This window comes from Panthera pardus, unplaced genomic scaffold (genome assembly GCF_024362965.1).
Source record: "Panthera pardus isolate Hobbes unplaced genomic scaffold, ASM2436296v1 HiC_scaffold_25, whole genome shotgun sequence".
Lineage (NCBI taxonomy): Eukaryota > Metazoa > Chordata > Mammalia > Carnivora > Felidae > Panthera > Panthera pardus.
This window is the reverse complement of record NW_026526821.1, coordinates 27,978,598-27,998,567: the sequence shown is the minus strand read 5'-3', so window position 1 is coordinate 27,998,567 and position 19,970 is coordinate 27,978,598. Positions and strand designations below refer to the sequence as shown.

General features: G+C 57.6%; 1 protein-coding gene across 2 annotated transcripts in view; it reads left to right on the top strand.

Moving 5' to 3' along the window:
* The first annotated feature begins 658 nt into the window (after positions 1–658).
* Positions 659–19,970, top strand: part of ANGPT4 (angiopoietin 4) — a 40,818-nt gene continuing 21,506 nt past the window's right edge. For both annotated transcript variants that reach the window (XM_053890373.1, XM_019458921.2), the window contains exon 1: positions 659–1,092. In XM_053890373.1, the coding sequence (XP_053746348.1) occupies positions 781–1,092 (312 nt within the window). In that variant the 5' untranslated portion in view covers positions 659–780. The remainder of the gene's footprint in view (positions 1,093–19,970) is intronic.

The following is a 19,970-nucleotide window of genomic DNA, read 5'->3' as shown; positions in this document are numbered from 1 at the left end:
GGAGGAAGGGAGCCAGCTCCCTGCTGGGAGCGCCCACTTCCCTGGCCTCGCAAGGATTTTCTCTTTCTCTAGAAACAGATTGGACTCTCTGCCTCCTTCCAAGCCTCACCCCTCTGCGCCCCTCCTTTTGCTCTCTCCGGGGGTCACTTTGCTCATGTTCCAAGCACTAACATGGAATCGGAGTGTGTGTGTGTGTGTGGGGGGGGGAAGGTAGAGGGGGAGAGGGAAGGGGAAGGGGAGCTGAAACTTGAGATCCCAGCCTTGGGGGCGGGGGGGGGGGGGGAGGTTGGAGAGAGACAGAGAGACAGACAGAGACAGGAAGAGAGGGTTCACTCGGGTTTGGTTTTCCGAAGCAGGCAGCTTTGGGGGTTTGGTGTTTGTGTCTGTGCGTGTGTGCGTGTGTGTGTGTGTGTGTGTGTGTGTTGTTTTCTTTCTCACAGGGAGGCCAGGCCTCCCCTGGATAGTAGATAACTCAGAGGGGAGGCCAAGCGGGGAGAGCAGGCCCGGTGCACGGGGACCGGGCAGCCTCTGGCAGGAGTGAGGAGGAAGGAAGGGAAAGGGTTAGGGGGTGTCTGCGGGGGCGGGGAACAGAGGCGGTGGGAGGAAGCAGCCGTGGTATTTGGAGCAAGTATAAATAGCTGCCCTGGACAGAGCTCGGCCAAAACAGGGGTTTGCAGCTGTGGAGGCTCGGTGGGCAGGCATCCCGGGCCTGGAGCCAGGGGGGAGCACCGGGGTGGGGGGGCCCTGACCCGACACCCCTCACCATCGCCGCATCTCCGGATGCTACCCCGGCCAGCCATGCTGCTGGGCGGCCTCCTCCTCGCCGCGGCCGCCGTGACTGTGGCCCAGCGGAGGGGGCAGGAGGCGGCCGGGCGCCGCCGGGCGCACCGCGTCCAGCACGGCCAGTGCAGCTACACCTTCGTGCTGCCCGAGCCTGAACCCTGCCCACCCGAACCCGAGGCCTTCGGGGGCTCCAACAGCCTCCAGAGGGACTCGCCCGCTGCCGCTGCACTGAACCTAGGGGACTGGCCGGCCCAGCGAGTGCGACAGCTGGAGAAGGTGCTGGAGAACAACACGCAGTGGCTGCAGAAGGTAAGGGCGGGGGGCCTACCCAGGGGGCGGTGGGCGGCACGGGGGCCTGTCCCCACGGACGGGGGGAGCGTCCTCCCCGGAGGCCTTCCCCGGCACAAAGGCCAGGCCCAGGCAGCCCTTGTCTCTGAAGTGTACAGATTGGGGTAGTGAGGAACAGAGAGGGGCAGGGATGGCCCTGGTGCCGCACAGCAAGGCTAGGCAGGGTCAGAGCTGGAAACCTGGCTCCCTCACAGCCATTCATTCGCTCATCCAATAGAAATCCACGGAGCTCCGATCACAGGCCTGGCGCATCCTGGGTGCGAGGCATGTAACAGTAAACAGAACAATACGTCCCCTGCTGGACTGGTGGGGGAAAGAGGCCAGAAAGAGATGTGCAATAAAAATCTGCTATGTGAGACGGTGAAGGAAAATGAAGGAGGGAAGACGGCAAGCAGTGGTGGGGTGGCTATTTGAGGTCAGGTAATTCCAGAGGACTTCTCGGAGGGGGTGGCGTTTGAATCCAGAAAGCAAAGTAAGGTAAGGGAGCAGCTCATGCAGGTACCTGCGGGGAGGGCGTTTGCTACAAAGGGAGCAGCAAAGGCTGTGAAGTGGGAACGCTGTCAGGGTGCCTGGGGAACCGGGGGGACCAGTGCTGCTGGAGCAGAGAAGGACGGGAGAAAGGGGTGCACCAGGAGATCTGAGAGGGGAGGGGAGGCAGGTCGTGTCGGGCCTTGGGAGCCACGGGGGGGACTCTGGCCCTCTCTTGCTCTGAGCATCAGAGCCAAGTGCATGGCTTTGAGCAGGGGAGACACCCCTGATTTGCTTTGAACAAAATACACTGTAGGGGGCAGGGGGCAGGGTGCATCGGGAGGAGAAGGCTGCTTAGCCACCGGGCAAGAGGCAAGAGGGGCCTGGAGCAGGACCGGGCCGGGAAGATGAGGATTTATTCTGACGGAGGAACATCGGTCCTGCTGATGGATTGGGTGCTGGGTGGCAGAGCGTGAGGAGCTGAGGACACCCCTCGCTGTTTTGGCCCGAGGTCAGGGCCACTCTAGGGCCTTCTGCCTTCGTGCTTTAGGTCGACACTCAGCACCCGCCGTGTGCCAAGCCTTCAACAAGGCACCGAGTACAGAGATGAATGAGGCAGGTTTGGCCCTGCACAGGCATGGGGGAGGGAAAGGCGTCCCGTGGGTTCCAAGATCAGGTTGGCAGGAGCCTCTAAGTGGCGGCAAGGAAGGGAAAGAATGAGCCCTGGGCCGCAGGTGCAGAAGACGGTCTGAGCAGTGGCACGGGGTGGAGGGAGGTAGACTGCTTCCTAGAGCCTTCAAACGGATTCAACAGTACACGGTGCCTCTCCAAGCATCAGTGCTTTCTTACTCCTTGGTGTCTAAATTGTTCAAAGCATGTGCCCAAGCAGCAAACAATGTCCACTCCCCTGATACGTGCATATTTACTTAATATTTTTGCGCATGTACCCATATTAATATACGTCCAGGGCATAAAACAAAAGGAAATGGAACCTTCCATTTTCAAAAAGATGATGTACGAAATCACGTTCGTTGAAGTTCTGATAGTTTCCCCTGCTTTCCGAAGGGTTGCCTTGAGCACACCCTGGGTTTATCCATCCCCAAGGTGGAGAGACTACCCTACACGTATCCAACCAAACTGCTTTGTGCATACTCACATATACACTTGTGTGCACCCACACTTAACCTCCTGTCTTATTCTTGCCCTAACCATCTAGCTCCTCAGCCCCCAACTCACCATCTTCTCCTTGTCCCTTGCCCACTTGCCCTCCCTCTCGCCTGCCCTGTCGGCTTGCCACATCTCATCCCTAGATCCCTCCCGAGGGAGTTCTTGGCCTCACGCACTGGAGCCAACCCAGTGGGGGCTCCGTGCTGCTCTGAAATCTGTGTGTTTCTGGTTCCACGAGGGCCATTTCAAACCTCACCTCCTCCTCAAGCCTCCGTTTTTATTGTCCCCCACCCTCCCACCAGACCAATGACCCCCTGCTTCAATGAGAAATGAGGACAAAGGGAGAGCCACTTTTCAGCTGCCTGCCCCACACCTGCAGATTCACCCGTACATCCACCAGTCCCCAGAGCCTTTCTCCAGCTCAGAGGGTAGGGGTTCCTCTATGGGCCAACGTCTCTTTTCCTTTCTAGGATGTAGATCCCATCCCCCTGCAGCCCCTGAACCTCCCCAAGACAGCTGTCCCCTTCTGTACTCCTCCTCTGCTGATTCTTCCCCCTTCAGTGTTTAGTCCCATATAAGTATCTTCCATGGTAAAAAAAGAGAGAGAGAGAGAGAGAGAGAGAGAGAAGGAAGAATAGAGCAAACAAGCCTCTTATCCAACCTACACTATCTGACTTCTGGCCTGGGTCTCAGAAGTCCACACAGTCTGCCTCCACTTCCTCACATCCCACTTACTCCTTCCCCCAAATGTCACCTCCCGCATCCAATGGCCATGGCTCGGTCTTCATCATACTTGATCTCCTGACAAATTCAATGTTGCTGACCACCACCATCCTTCCAGAAACTGTCTCCATCAGCAAGCCCTCATCCACCAAACATGCCTGATCTGACCTACCTCCCTACCCCTTTCCCTACCTTGCCCCACTCTGGACCACCTCCATCTCCTACCTGGGCGGTCATCATGGCAGCCACCCTGGGCTCCCTGTTTCCACCCTGGCCCCCACAGTTCATTCATTCAGCAGACAGAGGGGTCCTAAGTTAGATCCTGTCCCTCCTCTGCTTAAAACCATCCTGGGACTCCCATCTCTTTGGAATAAAAAGAAAATCCTTAGTCCCTGGAACACTCCTCTCCCAGATGCCTACATGGCTCACCCAACCTCCCTCAGGTCTCTCCTTAAATGTCACCTCTTTAGAGAGGCCCTCCCTGTCCACTCCATTTAAAATAACCCTCTGTCACTCTGTATCCCCTCAACCTGGATTTGGTTTTCTCTCTTAGCACTTATCACTACCCATTCTTAGAGCATTTCTGTTGGTCTGTGCCCTCCAGGAGGGAAGGATCACATATTCTTTGTTCACTACTGAGTTCCCGGAGCCCAGAACAGTGCCTGGCACAGGGTAGGTGTTCCAAACACGGCTGCGGAATGCATGAACATATGGGTGCGTGACCGTCCGTGAGTCCCTCCAGTCGCTCAGGCCCTCCCCCACCCTGAAATGCCAGTGTCTCCCAGGACTCTGTCCCTGCTCCTCCTTTCCACTCACCCTTCATGGCACTGCCCCCAGGGCTCCTGCAGCACCCTTTCCCACCTGCCCCATGATGATGCCAAACCGGCATCTGATGGGTTCCTGAGCCCCAAATCCGTGACCCGGACCCTGCAGATGTCTCCCCTCCGAGAGCCCATGGTGCCTCAATCCTGAAGCTGCCTGACACTCAGCTCTTCCCTCCCTGCCCACCTGTCTCTGTTTAAGGCCTCCTGTGGCCCCGGGGTATCCTTCATGCCCACCGGCCCCTAGGCAGAAGGACCCGTCCATCCTGTGGCCTCCGCTTCTCTCCTCGTGGTGTATCCTCCTGTCTCCCCAGCTGCCTCCCTACCTCGTGCGACCCCATCACCTCCCTCCGGCTTCTCTACCCCAAGCCTCACCCTCCCATCCATCTTTGACTCCCCCGGGTGCCTGGTGCTCAGGCATCACTGGCTGAGCCAAAGGAAGAATTTAAACTGGTGACTTTCAGATCAGAAGGGCACCCAGCCCACCTCTTCCACCTGTGGCACAACGCCCTCTCCAGATGTCCATGGGGCGCCGTGGGGCAAAGAGCTCTGTTTCAGGAGGCAGGCTGACCTGAGTTCACATCCCGGTCTGGCATTTACTTGCCACATGGCTGTGGATGAGCAAGCCTCAGTTTCCCTATCTGCAAAATGGGAACGTGTCGGGGGATGGCTGGGACGACCACGGCGACCGCTCCCACGCCGCTCTCAGCCTGCTGCCCAACTAGAGCAGGTGTTTCGTGAGGACACGGGGTAGCCTACCTGCGCCGGGATGCAGTGGACCGATGGGGTTTTATTTAACTCAGCCGTATCTCCAGTGTGAGCCCCGCACTGCTGGGTGAGGGCAGCGCACTTGGGAACGAGTCAGTCCAATGGTCCCCGTCCGATAGCCTTGAGGCTAGGAACGTCACTTGTCCATGCTGGTGGGCCCCAGGGGGCCCCCAGTCCTGCCTGGTCTCTGCTGGGGTCCAAGCAGGTATCTGCTCTGCCCTCCCCTGGGTAAGGGCTCCTTGGGTTGAATGCCCCCTTCATGCCCCTTGGGCTGGGAGTATCTCAGAGTCTTTGAAACTCAAAGGCCTCTTCTTGGCTTCTGCGGTAACATCCCAAGAGAGGAAAAAAAAAAAAAAACGAGTCTCAAAACACTCTGATCTAGAAGCATCACTAATTACCACTACCACCATTAGGGATTCCTGGGGATGAGCAGAGATGACCGGCTTCCCCAGACCAAGCTCTTGGCCAGATTCCCATCATCGGGGTAGCCGCAGAGGAGACCTTCTTTGCTGCAAGCGGCCAGCGGCCAGCCCCTGCTCAGCCCATGCCCCTGACTCCTGCCCCTGTCCCCCCAGTGCACAGGAGAAGACACAGGCCAGGGAGGGGAAGGGACCTGCCAGAGTCACCCAGCCGTGACAGCCAGCCCAGGCCCTCCAAGCTCCAGGTCCTTTCTCCTGACTCTGGAGGGTGTCAAGGAAGTGAGGGAGGCAAGGATTCCCGAATCCCAGACACCCAGTTGTCTTCTCCCAGCATGGAGCTGGCCAGCTGGCCCGTGTCCTTCTAAACTCAGAGCGCAGGGGGTGGCGGGGGGGGGGGGGGCGGGTGTTTGCGGGAAGGTCTGCTCCCTCTCCCCCTTCCTCGCTTCTCCACCCCCCCTTACCCCACCCCTCTCCTTCTTTCTACTCTTCCCCCCTTCCTCCACCTCTCTCCCCTCCCCTCCTCCCCCCTCCCCCTGGAAAGCCTCTGCACTAATGACTCACGTCTGGAGTCTGCTATCTGTGGGCCGCTCCTGGCTCTGCCCCACCCCCTCATCTGGGTGGAAAGCTGCAGCCAGGACTGTCGAGGGGGCGGGCGGACAGGCGGACAGAGCCAGCAGGGGGGCAGGCTCCCCAGCAGGCCGTGCAGCACAGTGGTGAGTCGTGTGGCCTGTGTGACCCGGTGTGTGTGATGCGCTCAGGGCCTCGTCTGTGTGATGAGAGTCTGACGTGGGCTTCAGAGTGGCAGGACCGGGCAAGCGTCTGCCCCCAGCAGGTGCCCAGCGAAGGGTCACTCTGGGCTGCTGTCACCCCTTGAGCGGTGGCCCCGGTCCCCGCCAGGAGGTGCCCTACTCTGCCGTCTCCCACGCAGGACCCATTCTACAGATGAGGAGAGTAGGAAACCCCGGGGCCACAGGCAAGGACGCAGGCTCCCCGACCCACCCCCAGCACCTGAGGGCAGCCCAGCTTCAAACTCCAGAAACGTGGGGACCTCCACTCTCCTTCCTGTACCAGTGACAGTCGGCCGTCTCTGCCCATCTCCTCATGTGTCTCTGCCTCCCCCTTTCTATCTCTGTGTCCCTCTGCCGCTCTGTGACTCTCTCTCCTGTCTGGCGGCATGTCCCTGAGGTCTCTCCCTGTCTGTCCCCAACCCCCCCCCAGCCCCCCGCCCCGGCCCCGGGCCAGCTAGCCCTCCCATATCTACCTCCCTGGGTGTCCACAACACTCTGTCCACCCCAGACGACTCAGGACACACAAGCCAGATGCCCAGGGCCCACTCCCCAGCCGGGGTGCTCAGCCGGGGCCCCTCTCTCTTCCCTTTCTGCACCCAAAGCCAAGCCAGCAGGGGTGAGGGGCCGGATAGGATCCTCTCAACCTGGCCCTGCCCCCGGCTTCTGCTGCTCGCTCCAGGCCCCTGACGCCAGACCTCAGAACAACTCAAGCCCTCAGCCCAGCGGTTGGATGCGGGTCAACAGCGCATCCAGCGGAGCGCAGCGTGGGGTCCTGGCCCAGCCCGGGACCCTCCCAAACTGGCCTGGGACTCCCAGCTGCCCCAGCCCCCCCAGGCTGCCCGTAAATTCTTGGCATTTTCAGCCTTCGGCTATCCAAACAAGAAATGAATCTCAGTTGCCGAACAGAACGTCTTGGGGTTTGATTTCCTAACCTCACCGCTGGCTGCTTTCTAAGCAGTTTGGGGCTGAGGGGGTTGGGTGGGGAGAAGAGCATATGCTTCTTAGAGAAATGGGGTTATTTTCCCAAGAAAGGAGCCTAGAAATGGCTGGCACAGATGCCCTTGACCTAGGGATGACCCAGGGAGCCCCAGGGCCAGCAGCCCCGCAAGAGGCATCCCCCAGAGGGACAGGTTTATTTTTTCAAGCACCTCGACCAGGCCAGCCCATGGGGGCAGGGCCCTGAGTTTCTGGCTCTTTCTTCCTAGGGCCCACAGCTCAGCTGGGCTGGGATGTACCCAGACCCTCTCCTCCTTGTCTTCTAGGGCAGGAAATGTGAGAAAACAGACCCCAGGCCTGCCCCCTAAGTCTGCACCTCCACCCAGACTCTGGCCTCGGAGCGTTTGCTTAACCTCAGAGTCAGCTCTGAAATTTCTGGAATGGACCCAGAGTCGGGGGTGGGGTGGGGGGGGCGTCACGTCCCAGCGGTGCCATTGACCAGCTGGGGAAGCCACCTGCGTCAACTGGTTCCTCTGTAAAGCGGAACTCAAAACACTCGCTGCCTCCTAGAGAGCGTGTAGGATAAAAGAAAGATAGGTCTCATGGCCAGAAAGGGTGAGGTGAGGTTTACTCTCAGGCTGGCTGCTGCCAGAACCCACGCTCTCAGCCCTGAGGCCAGTCTCCTGGCTAATAAGCAAGACGTGTCCCTTGTGGCCTGGTCCCTGGAGACCCAGCCGGGACCTGCAGAACAGACAGAACGCTGGCCAGCGAAAGGGAAACTCACGGATGCTAGATTTTTCCCTTCCCCCACGGGGCCTTTAGCCAATGAGTCTTCTTGAAGCCTCTTCCGCCAGCATGGGCAGCTCTTGAAAAGTTGAGGGGACCCAGAGCCCCCACTTGAGTGTCCTCATCATTATGTCCCCCCGCCCCCCCGCCCTTGGCCAGAGACTGGGGTGAATCCCACAGAGGGAGAGCACGGGCCGTGGAGCCCACCCGACTCAACTCGACTCCCAGTGGCTCCGCTGCTTGTGGGCTGTGTGGCCTCAATCGCTGGGCCGCTCTGTGCCTCGGTTTTCTTATCTGAGAGGCGAGGAAAGGGATAGAAGCCGCTTTGCAGGTTAGGGTGATTCGACGAGTTAGTGCGCGCAGGGCGGGGCACAGCGTCCGGCTGAGTGTCAGGGAGGGATGGCATACTTGGGACGCGTGGCCCAGCAAGGGAATCCGCCGTGGTGGCAGCCCGGGAATTCGACAGCGGCTTCTCCACACCTTGCCTCGTGTGAGCTCAGCAAAGTCCCTTTGCCTCCTGCCCCGGCCTCAGTGTCCTCATCTGCAAAATAGGGATCATGGAAACAACGACCTCGGATGAGGACAAAATAGGGCAAAACGTATGCAGTGACGTGGTGAGCGAGGGGGTGCCCACAGACCCTGGAGGAGGCTCCCCTCCCTCCCCTCTCCTCCCCTACAGAGGAGCAGAGCTTCCGAAGCTTAAGCCAGCAGAGCCTCGTGACCCTTCATTCCCGTCTCCAGTCCATCACTCTTGGGGCTTTCCCGACGTTTGGTGCAGACGCTGGGAATTGGGGAAGTGCGTGAAGACACGGAGGGGGAAAAGAAATCACTGGTCTTCCCAGTTCCCTGGTCATCTCCCAGTTAACTTCCTTGCAATTCGTTCTATGCATTTTATTTTATTTTTTTTTAATTTTGCCTTCCTTTCTTTAGTTTATTTATCTGTTTTCAGAGAAGGAGTGAGGAAGTGCAGGCACAATTGGGAGCGGGAGCAGGGGGAGGGGCAGACGGAGAGAGGGAGGGAGAGAGAGAGAATCCCAAGCAGGCTCCACACTGTCAGTGCGGCGTCCGATGCGGGGCCCGAACCCACGAACCTCGAGATCGTGACCTGAGCGGAATCCAAGAGTCGGACGCATAACTGACCGAGCCACCCAGGCGCCCCTGTTCTGTGCGTTTTAAAATTTTACTGAAATGGTTTGGAGGTATGAAGAGATAGAAACAAATCTAGTAAAATTCCTTGTTCCCACAACCCAGCTGAAGAGACCGTTTAGCTCCTGCCCCTCTCCTGTTTCCTTCCCCCAGGAGAGACAGCTACCGTGAGTTCGGTGTTGATAGCCTTTTACCCCGTGTCTATCCCTCCCCAACCAATGCATAATATTGGTTTCCTATATGAAATGCTATCTTCATTTTTCTGCGGTTTGCTTCTGTTCACCCAATCCTATAGCTGTGAGGTTTGTAGCTCTGCAAAGGCGGGAAAGGCCAGAGCCTCAGCTTTTCCCTCTGTAAACTGGGGGCAGAGGTACGCTCATGCCTGGGTTGGCCGTGAGGCCCAAATGACGAGTGCCCGCCAAGGTCTGCGCGTGTATCTGGTGCTGCTTCAACTCACGGGGAAGTAGGAGGTGCCGTTTCGGTTTCTTCTCTCTTCTGGGGTGAATGTGCTGCTGGGGCTTTCTGTGTGCCAGGCACTGCTATGCATGTCCTACAAACATCGGTCCCTGAGATTTCACAACATCCTAAAAGGTGAGGACTGTTGTGATCCCCTTTTGTTATGGGGAAACTGAGGCCCAGAGAGTTCACGGGGCTAGGAAGCGAGGGAGGTGGCTTCGAACCCAGGCAGGGGCTGGGTCCAGACCCCATACTTAACCACCACACGGACTGCCTCTCTGTGCCCCTTCCCGATTGTACAGACGGGTACCCTGACCCTGGGCGCAGGGAGTGACTCAACTACATTCACCCCAGAGCCCGTGGCAGGGGTCGGGTCAGAACTCGGGGTTCCTGAATCCCAGCTGAAGGCATCTGTGTCTCCTCCCCTGTAGCAACAGGATGCACCGTGTGTCACGAACCTCATGGAAAATTAACGCATTCCTTACGGTTAAGTTCTGGGGTTGCATGCAGGCAGCTATGAGCAGGCACACACATGCACACACACACACACACACACACACACACACACAGGTGAGAACATTCATGTCTCCATTTACCCCATCACCCCTCCCACCGACGTCTATTGAGAACTTGTGGTGTTAGGCACTGCGCGGGGCTGAGAATTCAGCAGTGAGCGAGAGAGGCTCAATCCCTCCCCTCCAGGAGCAGCGGGAGAGACACCAACCTGGTGATTTCTCATGTGTCATGATCAACCATGATACGCACTGTGAGGAAGTCCCCGCCTGTTCTAGGGATAGATAACGGGGACCGGGGGTGGGGGGCAAGGAGACTTGACCGTGATGGAAGAAAGGCACCAGGAGGAAGGACGGAGCTGAGCTCTGAAAGGTAGACTGGTCCTTCTCAGGCAAAGAAGGGAAAGGAAAAACATTCCAGGCATAGGGAACGGCAAGTGGGAAGGCCCCGGGGGAGAACGAACGAGGTGATTTGGAGGAAGTGAGAAGCGTTCCTTGTGGCCGAAGCCTGGAGAGCCAGGAGAGTGTGGCCAGGCTGAGACTGGAGTGCTCATCAGGGGCCATACCAGACCTCTCTGGGCCTGACCCTGCTCTCAGGGATCTTGGGTGCTGGGAACCAACGTAGCCCCTTTTCTGCCCTGTGCCCAGGGACGGTTGCTCTACTGTGGACATCTGGGCCTGCTTCTGCCCTTCTTGCCTGACCTTGACCCCATCGGCGTCACCCTGTTTTCAGGGTCAGCCTCAGACACCAAAGGTGCAAGAGGGCGGGCAAGAGCTCAGCCGTGGGATTCAAATCCTCCCTTACCAGCTCTGGGCAATGCTTGGCCTCTCCAGGCCTCAGTTGACTCCGTTGTCAAGTGGGGAACAATCACCCTTTTCCCCCAGACTGCTAGAAATCAGACAAGAGCGGTTACACGCCAGAGTCGCGCGGGCGGGAAAGCCTGGTGCCGCACGGCGAGGCCGCACTCCGTCCAGAACGCGCTTGGCTCTATTCTCCGAGGTAGAGCTGGGGTGGGGGGCAAGGCGGGGTGGTGTCAAATGATCAGCCAAGGAGACTTGGCAGAAGCGTGGCCTGGTCGATCTGCTCCCGGACAGCCTGGGTTTGCCCGTGACGAGCGGCCTGTCCTTGGACGAGTCGCTTAACCACTCTGTGCCTCATCTGTAAAATGGGCTGGTGATAGCTCCTACCACAGAGAGTGGCAACAAAGCCTTCATGCGCAGAGTGGCGAGAACGGCGCCTAGCACATCGCGGGTGCTGAATACACATTCACCAAGCAACGGGGACACACGTGCGAGAGGGCCGGCACGCAGGTGGCAGGAAGGTGTGCCGTCACGAGAAACGTGCTTCTTCTTCACTTTCTCCCGATTTGCTTCTCGATCTCTACGCCGGGGGAGAATAAGGGCTCATCACATAGGCCCCGTTGCAGACACACCTTCCAAGATCAAGGCTGAGACGCAGACGACTACAAAGGGATAGCAGGGCCTTGGGAGGCCGAAGGCCCTGGTAGCCGGTTCACATCCGAGAAGCACCCCAAATTCGGACAGAAAATGCAGGCCTAGCTCCCCCCACTCTATTCCCCATACCCCTCATCTTCCTGTGGCTTCTTTGCCTTGGACAGACACCCGCCACCCGATACCAACACACACACACACACACACACACACCCTCAGACAAGGTGAGGCTCAGAGGGTAAGACAGCCACAAACGTTCCACAGATAACGGTGCACCTACTATGTGCCGGGCACTGCGCTAGGCCCCGGGGCTACGCCAGTAAACAAGACGGAAGAATCCCAGCCTCCGGGGAAGCACAGATTCCAGCAGTCGCTTCCTTTATGCCCCTGGCCCCTGTGCCAAGAGGAACCAATGCGCCCCGTTTTTCCATCGAGGCCCCCGAGGCCCAGAGAAGCCCCGTCGCTGGCACAGAAAGGGAGTGGCGAAGCTGTGACCGAACCAGTGCCTGACTCGGTGCGCGAGGCCCCCGCTAGACTCGGGGCTGCCGCTGAGGTTGGGAGAAGCCCGGCCTGTGCCGGGAATCGTGGGCCGAGCTGAGAGCTGAACGGCACACCCCTCCACAACAGCCCGCTGGTCCCTGACACGCTCCACCCCTGGCTCCCTGCCCACTTGCTCGGCTCTCTCTGAGCACTGACCCAAAAGGAGAGCAACAGCGGGGCAAAGAGCCAGGAAGGCTGGGCCTGGCAGCTCAGAGCCGCGGGGTCAGGGCCTGGGTGGGCCCGGAGCGGGTGGGAAGGGGGCTGGGACCAGGCAGAGGAGGCAGGGCCAACCCTTGGCCACAGAGTCAGCCCCGTTGGAGAGGTGGGGAAACTGAGGCATGGGGAGGGTGTGGCAGGGATGCGGTGTGTCTGGGGGAGGGGGGCGGGACCTGGAAGCAAGAGGGTCTGGCCTCTGTAACCCCCACAAAAGTCTTATCTGCTGTGGCATAACAAATGACCCCAGAACATTTAGCAGCTTCTAATAGCCACAAACAATTCTGTCTCAGTTTCTGAGAGTCCGGAATTCAGGAGCAGCTTAGCAAGGTAGCTCTGACTCGGGTTTTCTCACGTGGTTGTTCTCGGATATCAGCCGGGGGCTGTGGTCGTCTGTAGGCTCCACCCGGGGCTGAAGGATCAGCCTCTCGGCGACCCGCTCCCGGGGCTGGTAGGCAGGTGCTGGCTGGCGGCGGGGGTGACGGGCTCCGTTTCTTTCCCGATGGGCCCCTCTGCAGGGCTGCTCGAGGGTCCTCAGGACGTGGTGGCCAGTTCCTGTCAAGCAAGAGGGCCAAGAGGGGACAAAGCAGGAGCCGAAACGTAATGACGTGGCCATGAGAGTCACACTCCAACATTTCTACGATGTGCCACAGTCACGGTGGCCGATCTCAGCCCAGCGAGGGACAGACTATGGGGACAGACTATGCGTGGCATGCAGACCAGGAGATGGGATCCTTGGGGCCATCTTGGAGTCTGGCTGCCTCAAGGCGCCCACTGAGGGTGAAGGGTGTGGTCTTGGGAGCCCGAAGGCCCGAGTTCCAAGCCGGTCGTGCTCACCAGCTGTGTGACGTGGGCAACAGGCTCAGCTTCTCTGTGCTTCTTTCCCTCATCTGTAAAATGGGGATGATGAGCGAGCCAAGGACTAAATGGGCTACATTTGTAAGGCCCTCAGGGCCATGCCCCTTCGGAGGCCTGCTCTCTCCCCGGGGGCCGGGCTACATCTGAGCAAGTCTGTTGAGTGGATGAAGGAGTGCTGAGACCCTGTCGTGGTCATTTCTAGCACGTTTCTCCTGAAGACACCCCAGTTTCAACAAATCTTTCCTGAGTACCTCTCCTGCGCCTGGGACCGCTGCCTCGAGGCCTGGAGGACGTGGCTGAGAACTTGGTGGCCCAGAGCTACCTTGCTAAGCTGCTCCTGAATGGCGGCCCTGCATTCCTGCATTTCTCCTGGGGAGAAAACGGAGGTTTCAGATGGGTGAAGGGCTGTGGGAAAAACAAAACAAAACAAAACAAAACCTCCGGCAGTCACAGTGGGAGGAGTAGGGCAGGGGGCTTGGTGTCTACCCTCTGCGGGGTGGCCAGGGAACGCTTCCCGGGGGAGGTGACGTTCGTGGGGAGATCCAAAAGTCAGAAAGAGGCCGATGAAGTGGTCCTGAGATCAGGGGTGTGGGTGTGTGGGGGGAGGATTCGGGTAGGCAGCGCTCTGGCTCCCGTGGCCCCTGCTGCAGCCCCCAGGGCCCCTCCTCCCAAACCAGTGTGGAAACCGCAGACACATCACGAGGGTACACACCCCTGAACCAGGCAGTTCTGCGTCAAGAGGTTTATCCCTGACGCAGCCTTGCAGGAGAGCTAAGTGACACGTGGGCGAGCGTATTCCCAGCAGCCCTGGTGTGATGGCCATAGCTGGAAATGAGCTCAGCTATTGGGGACCCGCTGGGCAAACAGTGACGGCCACAGACAGAATCCCATGTGGCTATTAAAGCAGCGAGGCCGGTCTGTCGGGCTGAATGTGGAGTGACCTCCAAAGTTGACGCTACGCGAGAAGCAGCAAGGTGCGGAATGGGGCGCTGACCTTGTGTTTGCCAAAGAAGGGCTGGGGGGAGAAGGGGGGGGTATGAGCACACTCACTGCTGGCACACGCGTCGTTTCCCTGGAAGTAAACCCAGCACATCCTTCAGTGGCCCGTGGGGACGGGAACCGGGGCAGGTCTGGGTTAGCGCTCCACAGCCTTTGATTCCTTGGACTTCCGAACCATGTGCTCGCGTCACCCGTTCCCAAAAAATTTTAAAGTACAAAAATTTACGTCTAAATGGAAACACGCGCGCAAAGCTATCGGAGGTCTGTTCTTCCAGATTTTCACGGGGCCGGCCACACTGGGCCACCAGCTCCTGTGTGCAGCCTCCTACAAATGGCTTTCCAGATCGGGGCCTCAGTTTCCCCTTGTGGGAACCAGGGCTGGCTGTGTGGTCCCTGCTGGTCTTTTGAGCTCCCATATCCCTCCTGCCCAGGCTTGGGTCCCTGTGGGGGGGAGGGGGGCTGCTTTCCCCTTCATCATCAGGCCAGGCTCTGATTTCCCCCACCCTGCACCCTGGAGCCTGGTTTCAGCCTGGCTGGCTTTGCCCTAATTCCCACCCCACCTCCAGTGCGGCGCAGTTTGGACCCTGCTCTATGGGGCAGTTTTGCCCATTTCCAAAGACTTTGTTTTTTCTCTCCTGGAAAGGAATTTACCAAAAAGCCTGGGCTGTAAGTGACAGCAGAGTCTGGAGCAGAAGGTGCTATGACCGGGCTTAGGTGTGCTGGGTTCTCTCTGGCTGCTGTGTGGGGCACGGACTGGGGCTGGGGAGCATGTGCAGAAGCTGAAGGCACAGCAGGGGTGGGGGGGTGGCGGGGAGGTGGGGGGCATCTGGGAAGCCCACAAGAGATGATGGGGGCTGGGGAGGCTTCGATGGGTGGAAGTGATGGGGCTGGGGGAGGGAAAGTGGTCGGATTCTGCACATGGCCCCAGAGTAGAGACCACAGATTGGATGTGGGGGAGGGGTGAAGGGGGAGGGAAGAAGGTTTCCAAGAGTTTGGGCCTGAGCCATTAGAAGGATGGTGTTAGCTCAGAGATGAAATCATTTACCCAAAGCCACAGAGCTCGGAGCTGGGGAGCAGAGACCAGAAACCGTGCTCCCCGCTGCCTCGTTGCGGTTTCATGGGGGTTGTTTTGGGGGGAATCCTTGGCCTTTCTGTACCTCGACACCACCCCAGCTTGCGGAAACCCCTGGTTCTCCTTCGGTCTGATTCAGGCACAAGCCTGGGCAGGGGACCCAGAAATGCAAGCAACAGGTAGAAGCCAACATGAGGGCTCACCTGGGCTCACTCGGTCTCTGGGCTCACGGGCTGGAAGGCTGAAACCCTGTCCCGCGTGGGGTGAGGGGGACACGGTTTCCACCTGCTTAGCTCCTGCCCTGACCCTCCTGTGCCCACTGGACCTGACCTTCTGGTCTCCAAAATCAGCAGACCTGGGTAGGAATCTAGGATCTGCCAGCTTGATGAGGGACCTCAGGGAAGCCACTCTGTGTCTGAGCCTTCATTTGCTTATCCATAAAATGGGATCAATGGCAGAGCCTCCATGCAGGGGATAAGTGGCTATTTCTTTTTTTCTTTTCTTTTCTTAAGTGTTATGTATTTATTTAGTGGGGGGGGGGGGTGGCGAAGGACATAGAGAGAAGAGAGAGAATCCCAAACAGGCTCTGCACCATCAGTGCAGAACCCGGTGCAGGGCTCGAACTCACGAACCACGAGATTGTGACCCGAGCCGAAACCAAGAGTCGGATGCTTAACCGACTGAGCCACCCAGGCGCCCCGCTAAGAGGCTCTCTCTAAGGCACCCAAGGACACCTGGCCATCATGGGGTGCCATAAGGAGTTACCAGGACAACAGCCATCCCCCAAGGGCCCGCAACGTCTGCCCCCACTCTCACTCCTGGCAAAGTCCCACCAGCAAAGGACAGAGGGACCAGAGGCCAGGACAAACGTTCTACACCAGGACAGAGCCTCGGCTTTCCAAGGCGTGCCAGCCCTGCCCTGCGCTGCAGGCGGAGTTGTGTGGCAGAACTTACAGCCGTCCCAGCAGCAACAACAATAACAATTGCCAAAGTTACTGTGCACCCGGCATGCGCCAGGCACGGCCTCACTGAACAGCCGTGGTCCCGTTGAACCCTGCGACAACCTCAAGGAGCAAATGCCTTGAGCTGCAGATACCAAATTTTTTTCAAACAGGTTGGCAATACAATCGTGTATTGCTGTGGCATTCATGCATTAAGTAACAAAATCTGACTAACGGTGGGTCTAGTCCCTACTACTGTGCCCATCTTACAGCTGGGGAAACGGACACTCTGAGAGACCACACCTCCAGGAGGCCTCACAGCTGGGTATAAAACAGAGGCCCTCTCCAGGCCCCCAGAAAACAGGTACCGTTAAAGCCAGATGAACTTTCCAGAACCTCTTCAGGGGTGATGCAGGGGACACCTGCTCCGTGCCAGGCGCCCCCTCTGGATCTTTATCCAAGTGTCCTTCGCACTAATCCCAAAAGAGTGGGTTCATGTGCCCTGGGGCCCCTGGGGCCCCATCTGACAGCTAAGGAAATCGAGGCTTGGAGCAAAGATGTCGGACTCGGGTCCTGCGGCCGGTTAGTGGAGACGTTGGGATTTAAACCCAGAGCCTCGAGTTCTTGTGCTAGAAGCCTTGCCAGCCTCTGGGGGGATTCCCGCCAAGTCTCTTTCTCCTCCGGTGTTCGTTCTTCCCACCCAGGGGGGCCAGGCCCGCACCCTCTTGATGAGGTCCCACCTGCAGTGATCCAGAGCTAGACGCTGTGAAGACATGCCCTTGACTCCCAGAGGGTCCCACAAATGTGGTGGGGACCCCAGCCACCCTCTCCAGTGTGGCTCCAGCCAACGGGGGTCATGACCGTGGGCTCTGCCCTGCTGGCCTCCCCACCTCCCCCAGCATCCTTGACCGGACATGCTCCAAGCACCTCCACCTCCACCCCTTCTCACCTCAACCCCACAGAGTGGCACCGTCACCCCCACCTGTAGATGGGGGAAACGGAGGCACAAAGGCTGGAAGTGACAAGCCCACTCGGCAGCTTGGGCTGGACTTCATTTTTTTGTAAGCGCGTTTCTTTCCTCACCTGTTGCTCCGTTTCCCAGTGGCTGCAGCATAGAACCATCTGGTGTCCTGTATCTCAAAGCTAATTCTTCCAGGAGGGGAGGTGTTCGAATCCGTCCGTTCGTTCAACGAAACGAATATCCACGGAGCACCCGAGAATTGCCAGACACCCTTCCAGGCTCCAGAAGAAAAGGCAGGCGAGGCCCCCGCCCTCTTGGAGCGGATGGTTCACCGAGGGAGCACCAGTGAGGAGGGATTTTCAGAGGCCTGCGCCCTCGGTCTCTCCGGCATCCGTCAAAGCTCTGGAGCCTCTCTCAGAAAAAAGATGATTTCAAACACGGAATTAAATGCACGGATTTGCAAAGGAAGCTAACGCCTTGAGCACAGACCCAGACATGGGGCTCGAACTCACGGACCGCAAGATCATGACCCGAGCCGAAGACAGACGTTTAACCGACTGAGCCACCCAGGCGCCCCTAGATACCGAGTTTTTTTAAAAACAGATTTGCGATGCAATCGCATAGTGCTCCTGCGTTAATACATTAAATAACAGCATCTCAGGCGCTTTACGTAGATAGCGCCAGGAATCTTCCCTGCGACCCAGAGATAGGAGCCATGATCACCCCCTTTCTAGAGGACAGGCCCAGACAGGCAGAGGTATCTGCCCAAGGTCACACAGCCCCTAAGCTAAGAGTTTTGATGTGAACCCAGGCTCGTCCGATACAAGACACTAACTACTCTTTCCTCGTTGGTTTCTATCCGTAGTTGACAAAACGCTCTTTCCAAATATGAACTATACGCACCATTTTCCAAGGAAGAGACAGGCAGGGCCTATCACCGGTATTGATCTTCTCCCTGATTCTCAAATACACCAGACACACTCACGTCTTAGAGCGTTTGCATTTGCCTTTCCCTTTGTCTAGAACTCCCGTCCTCCTGTCTTTCCCACAGCTGGCTCCTTCGCACCCTCTCAGCTCAGGCAGCTCCCTCCGGTGAGGGTTTCCCTGCCACTCTGGCCACACTTGCCTCTGACCCCACTCACTACCGTGTCTCATTTCCCTGCATGGCACTCATCACTATTGGGATTTAACTAATGAGTTCGTGGAACTGCCCTGGAATCAGAAAACTTGCCAATTTTGTTCACTCTTGATTTCCCAGTCCCTAGTAGAGCGCCTAGCACATAATAGGTGCTCAAGAAATTCCTGAGTGGGGTGGGGGTGAGGCGCGCCTGGGTGGCTCAGTCAGTGAAGCGTCCAACTCTTGATTTCAGCTCAGGTCATGATCTCACAGGTCATGAGATCAAGCCCCGGGCCAAGCTCTAGAGTGACAGCCCAGAGCTTGCTTGGAATTCTCTCTCTTCTCTCCCTCTCTCTCTGCCCCTCCCCAGTCAGCACACTCTCTCTGTCTCTCTCTCTCAAAATAAATAAAAATAAACTTAAAAAAAAAGAAAAGAAAACCCTGAGTGGATACACAAATGACACTCCGAGGGTGAGGGATTAGCGTAAGAAAATATATTTGTCGTTATAATACATACTTTTATATGGGCTATTTTATAGAATCTGGTTTTGGCGGGTTTGTTTTTTACTGTGTGTGTTTTTTACCTCTAATCTACAGGTTTGGTTTTGTTTTGTTAACGTTTATTTACGCTTGTTATTTATTTATTTTGAGAGAGAGAGAGAGAGAGGAGCGCGAGAGCAAGAGAGAGATTGAGCAGGGGAGGGGCGGAGAGAGGGAGAGGGAGAATCCCAAGCAGGCTCCACGCTGCCAGCCCAGAGCCCGATGTGGGGCTCGATCTCGTGAACCCTGAGATCATGACCCGGGCTGAAACCGAGAGTCAGGCGCTCAATGGACTGAGCCACCCGGGGCGTTTCTGTGAACACTGACAAATATACACGCTCAGTCATGACACAGAACATTGCCAACACCCTCAGAAAGTTCCCCTATGACCCTTCGCTGTCCATTCCCACCACAGACCCAGTCCTTGGCAAACCATGGGTTCTGGCTTTTCCAGATGGTCACATAAATGGAATCCTGCAGACTCTCTTAGCGTCTTATTATTGTGTGGATCACTAACTCCTTTCTTTTCTTTGTTGAGTAGAGTCCACTGGATGGACGGACCATGGTTGCTTATCCATTCCCCAGCTGCAGTCTTTTTTTATGTAAATGATGTGGGAGAAAAGCAGGCTTGAGGGGACCTCCTGGGCCACGAAGACTGTTCATCCCTTTCGATGCTCATCTGTGGTCTGTCCAGAATACCCTCCTTCCTCAACCGGCCCACTGCCCGTCTAAACTCCTTTCCTTTCCCTCGAGTCCCTTTTCAGCCGCCCTCTCCCCAACAAGGAGCAAGGTTTCCTGTCCTCGTGTCACAGATCAATAAAGTGAGGCTCAGAGGCACGTAGCCCTCGAGTACTAAAGACCCACAGTCGGAGTGTCATAGAGCCAAAACTCAAACCCGGGGCCAAAGGGAGAGGGTTGATAGCCCGAAGGCCAGAGATCAGCCCCTTTGCAGGCTGGAGAGGTGGTGGCAGGTCAGGCCCCTGCCCCCCCCCCATCTCAACCCTGAGAATCTGCAGCATGAGGGTGACAAGGAAGGGGCAGGTCCAATCCTATGGGGGGACGTGGGGGACTCCTTCATTGGGACCCCTCCCCCATCCTTCCAGCCTGCAAAGGGGCTGTCCCCACCACACATGCCAACATTACTCACCAGAGTCCA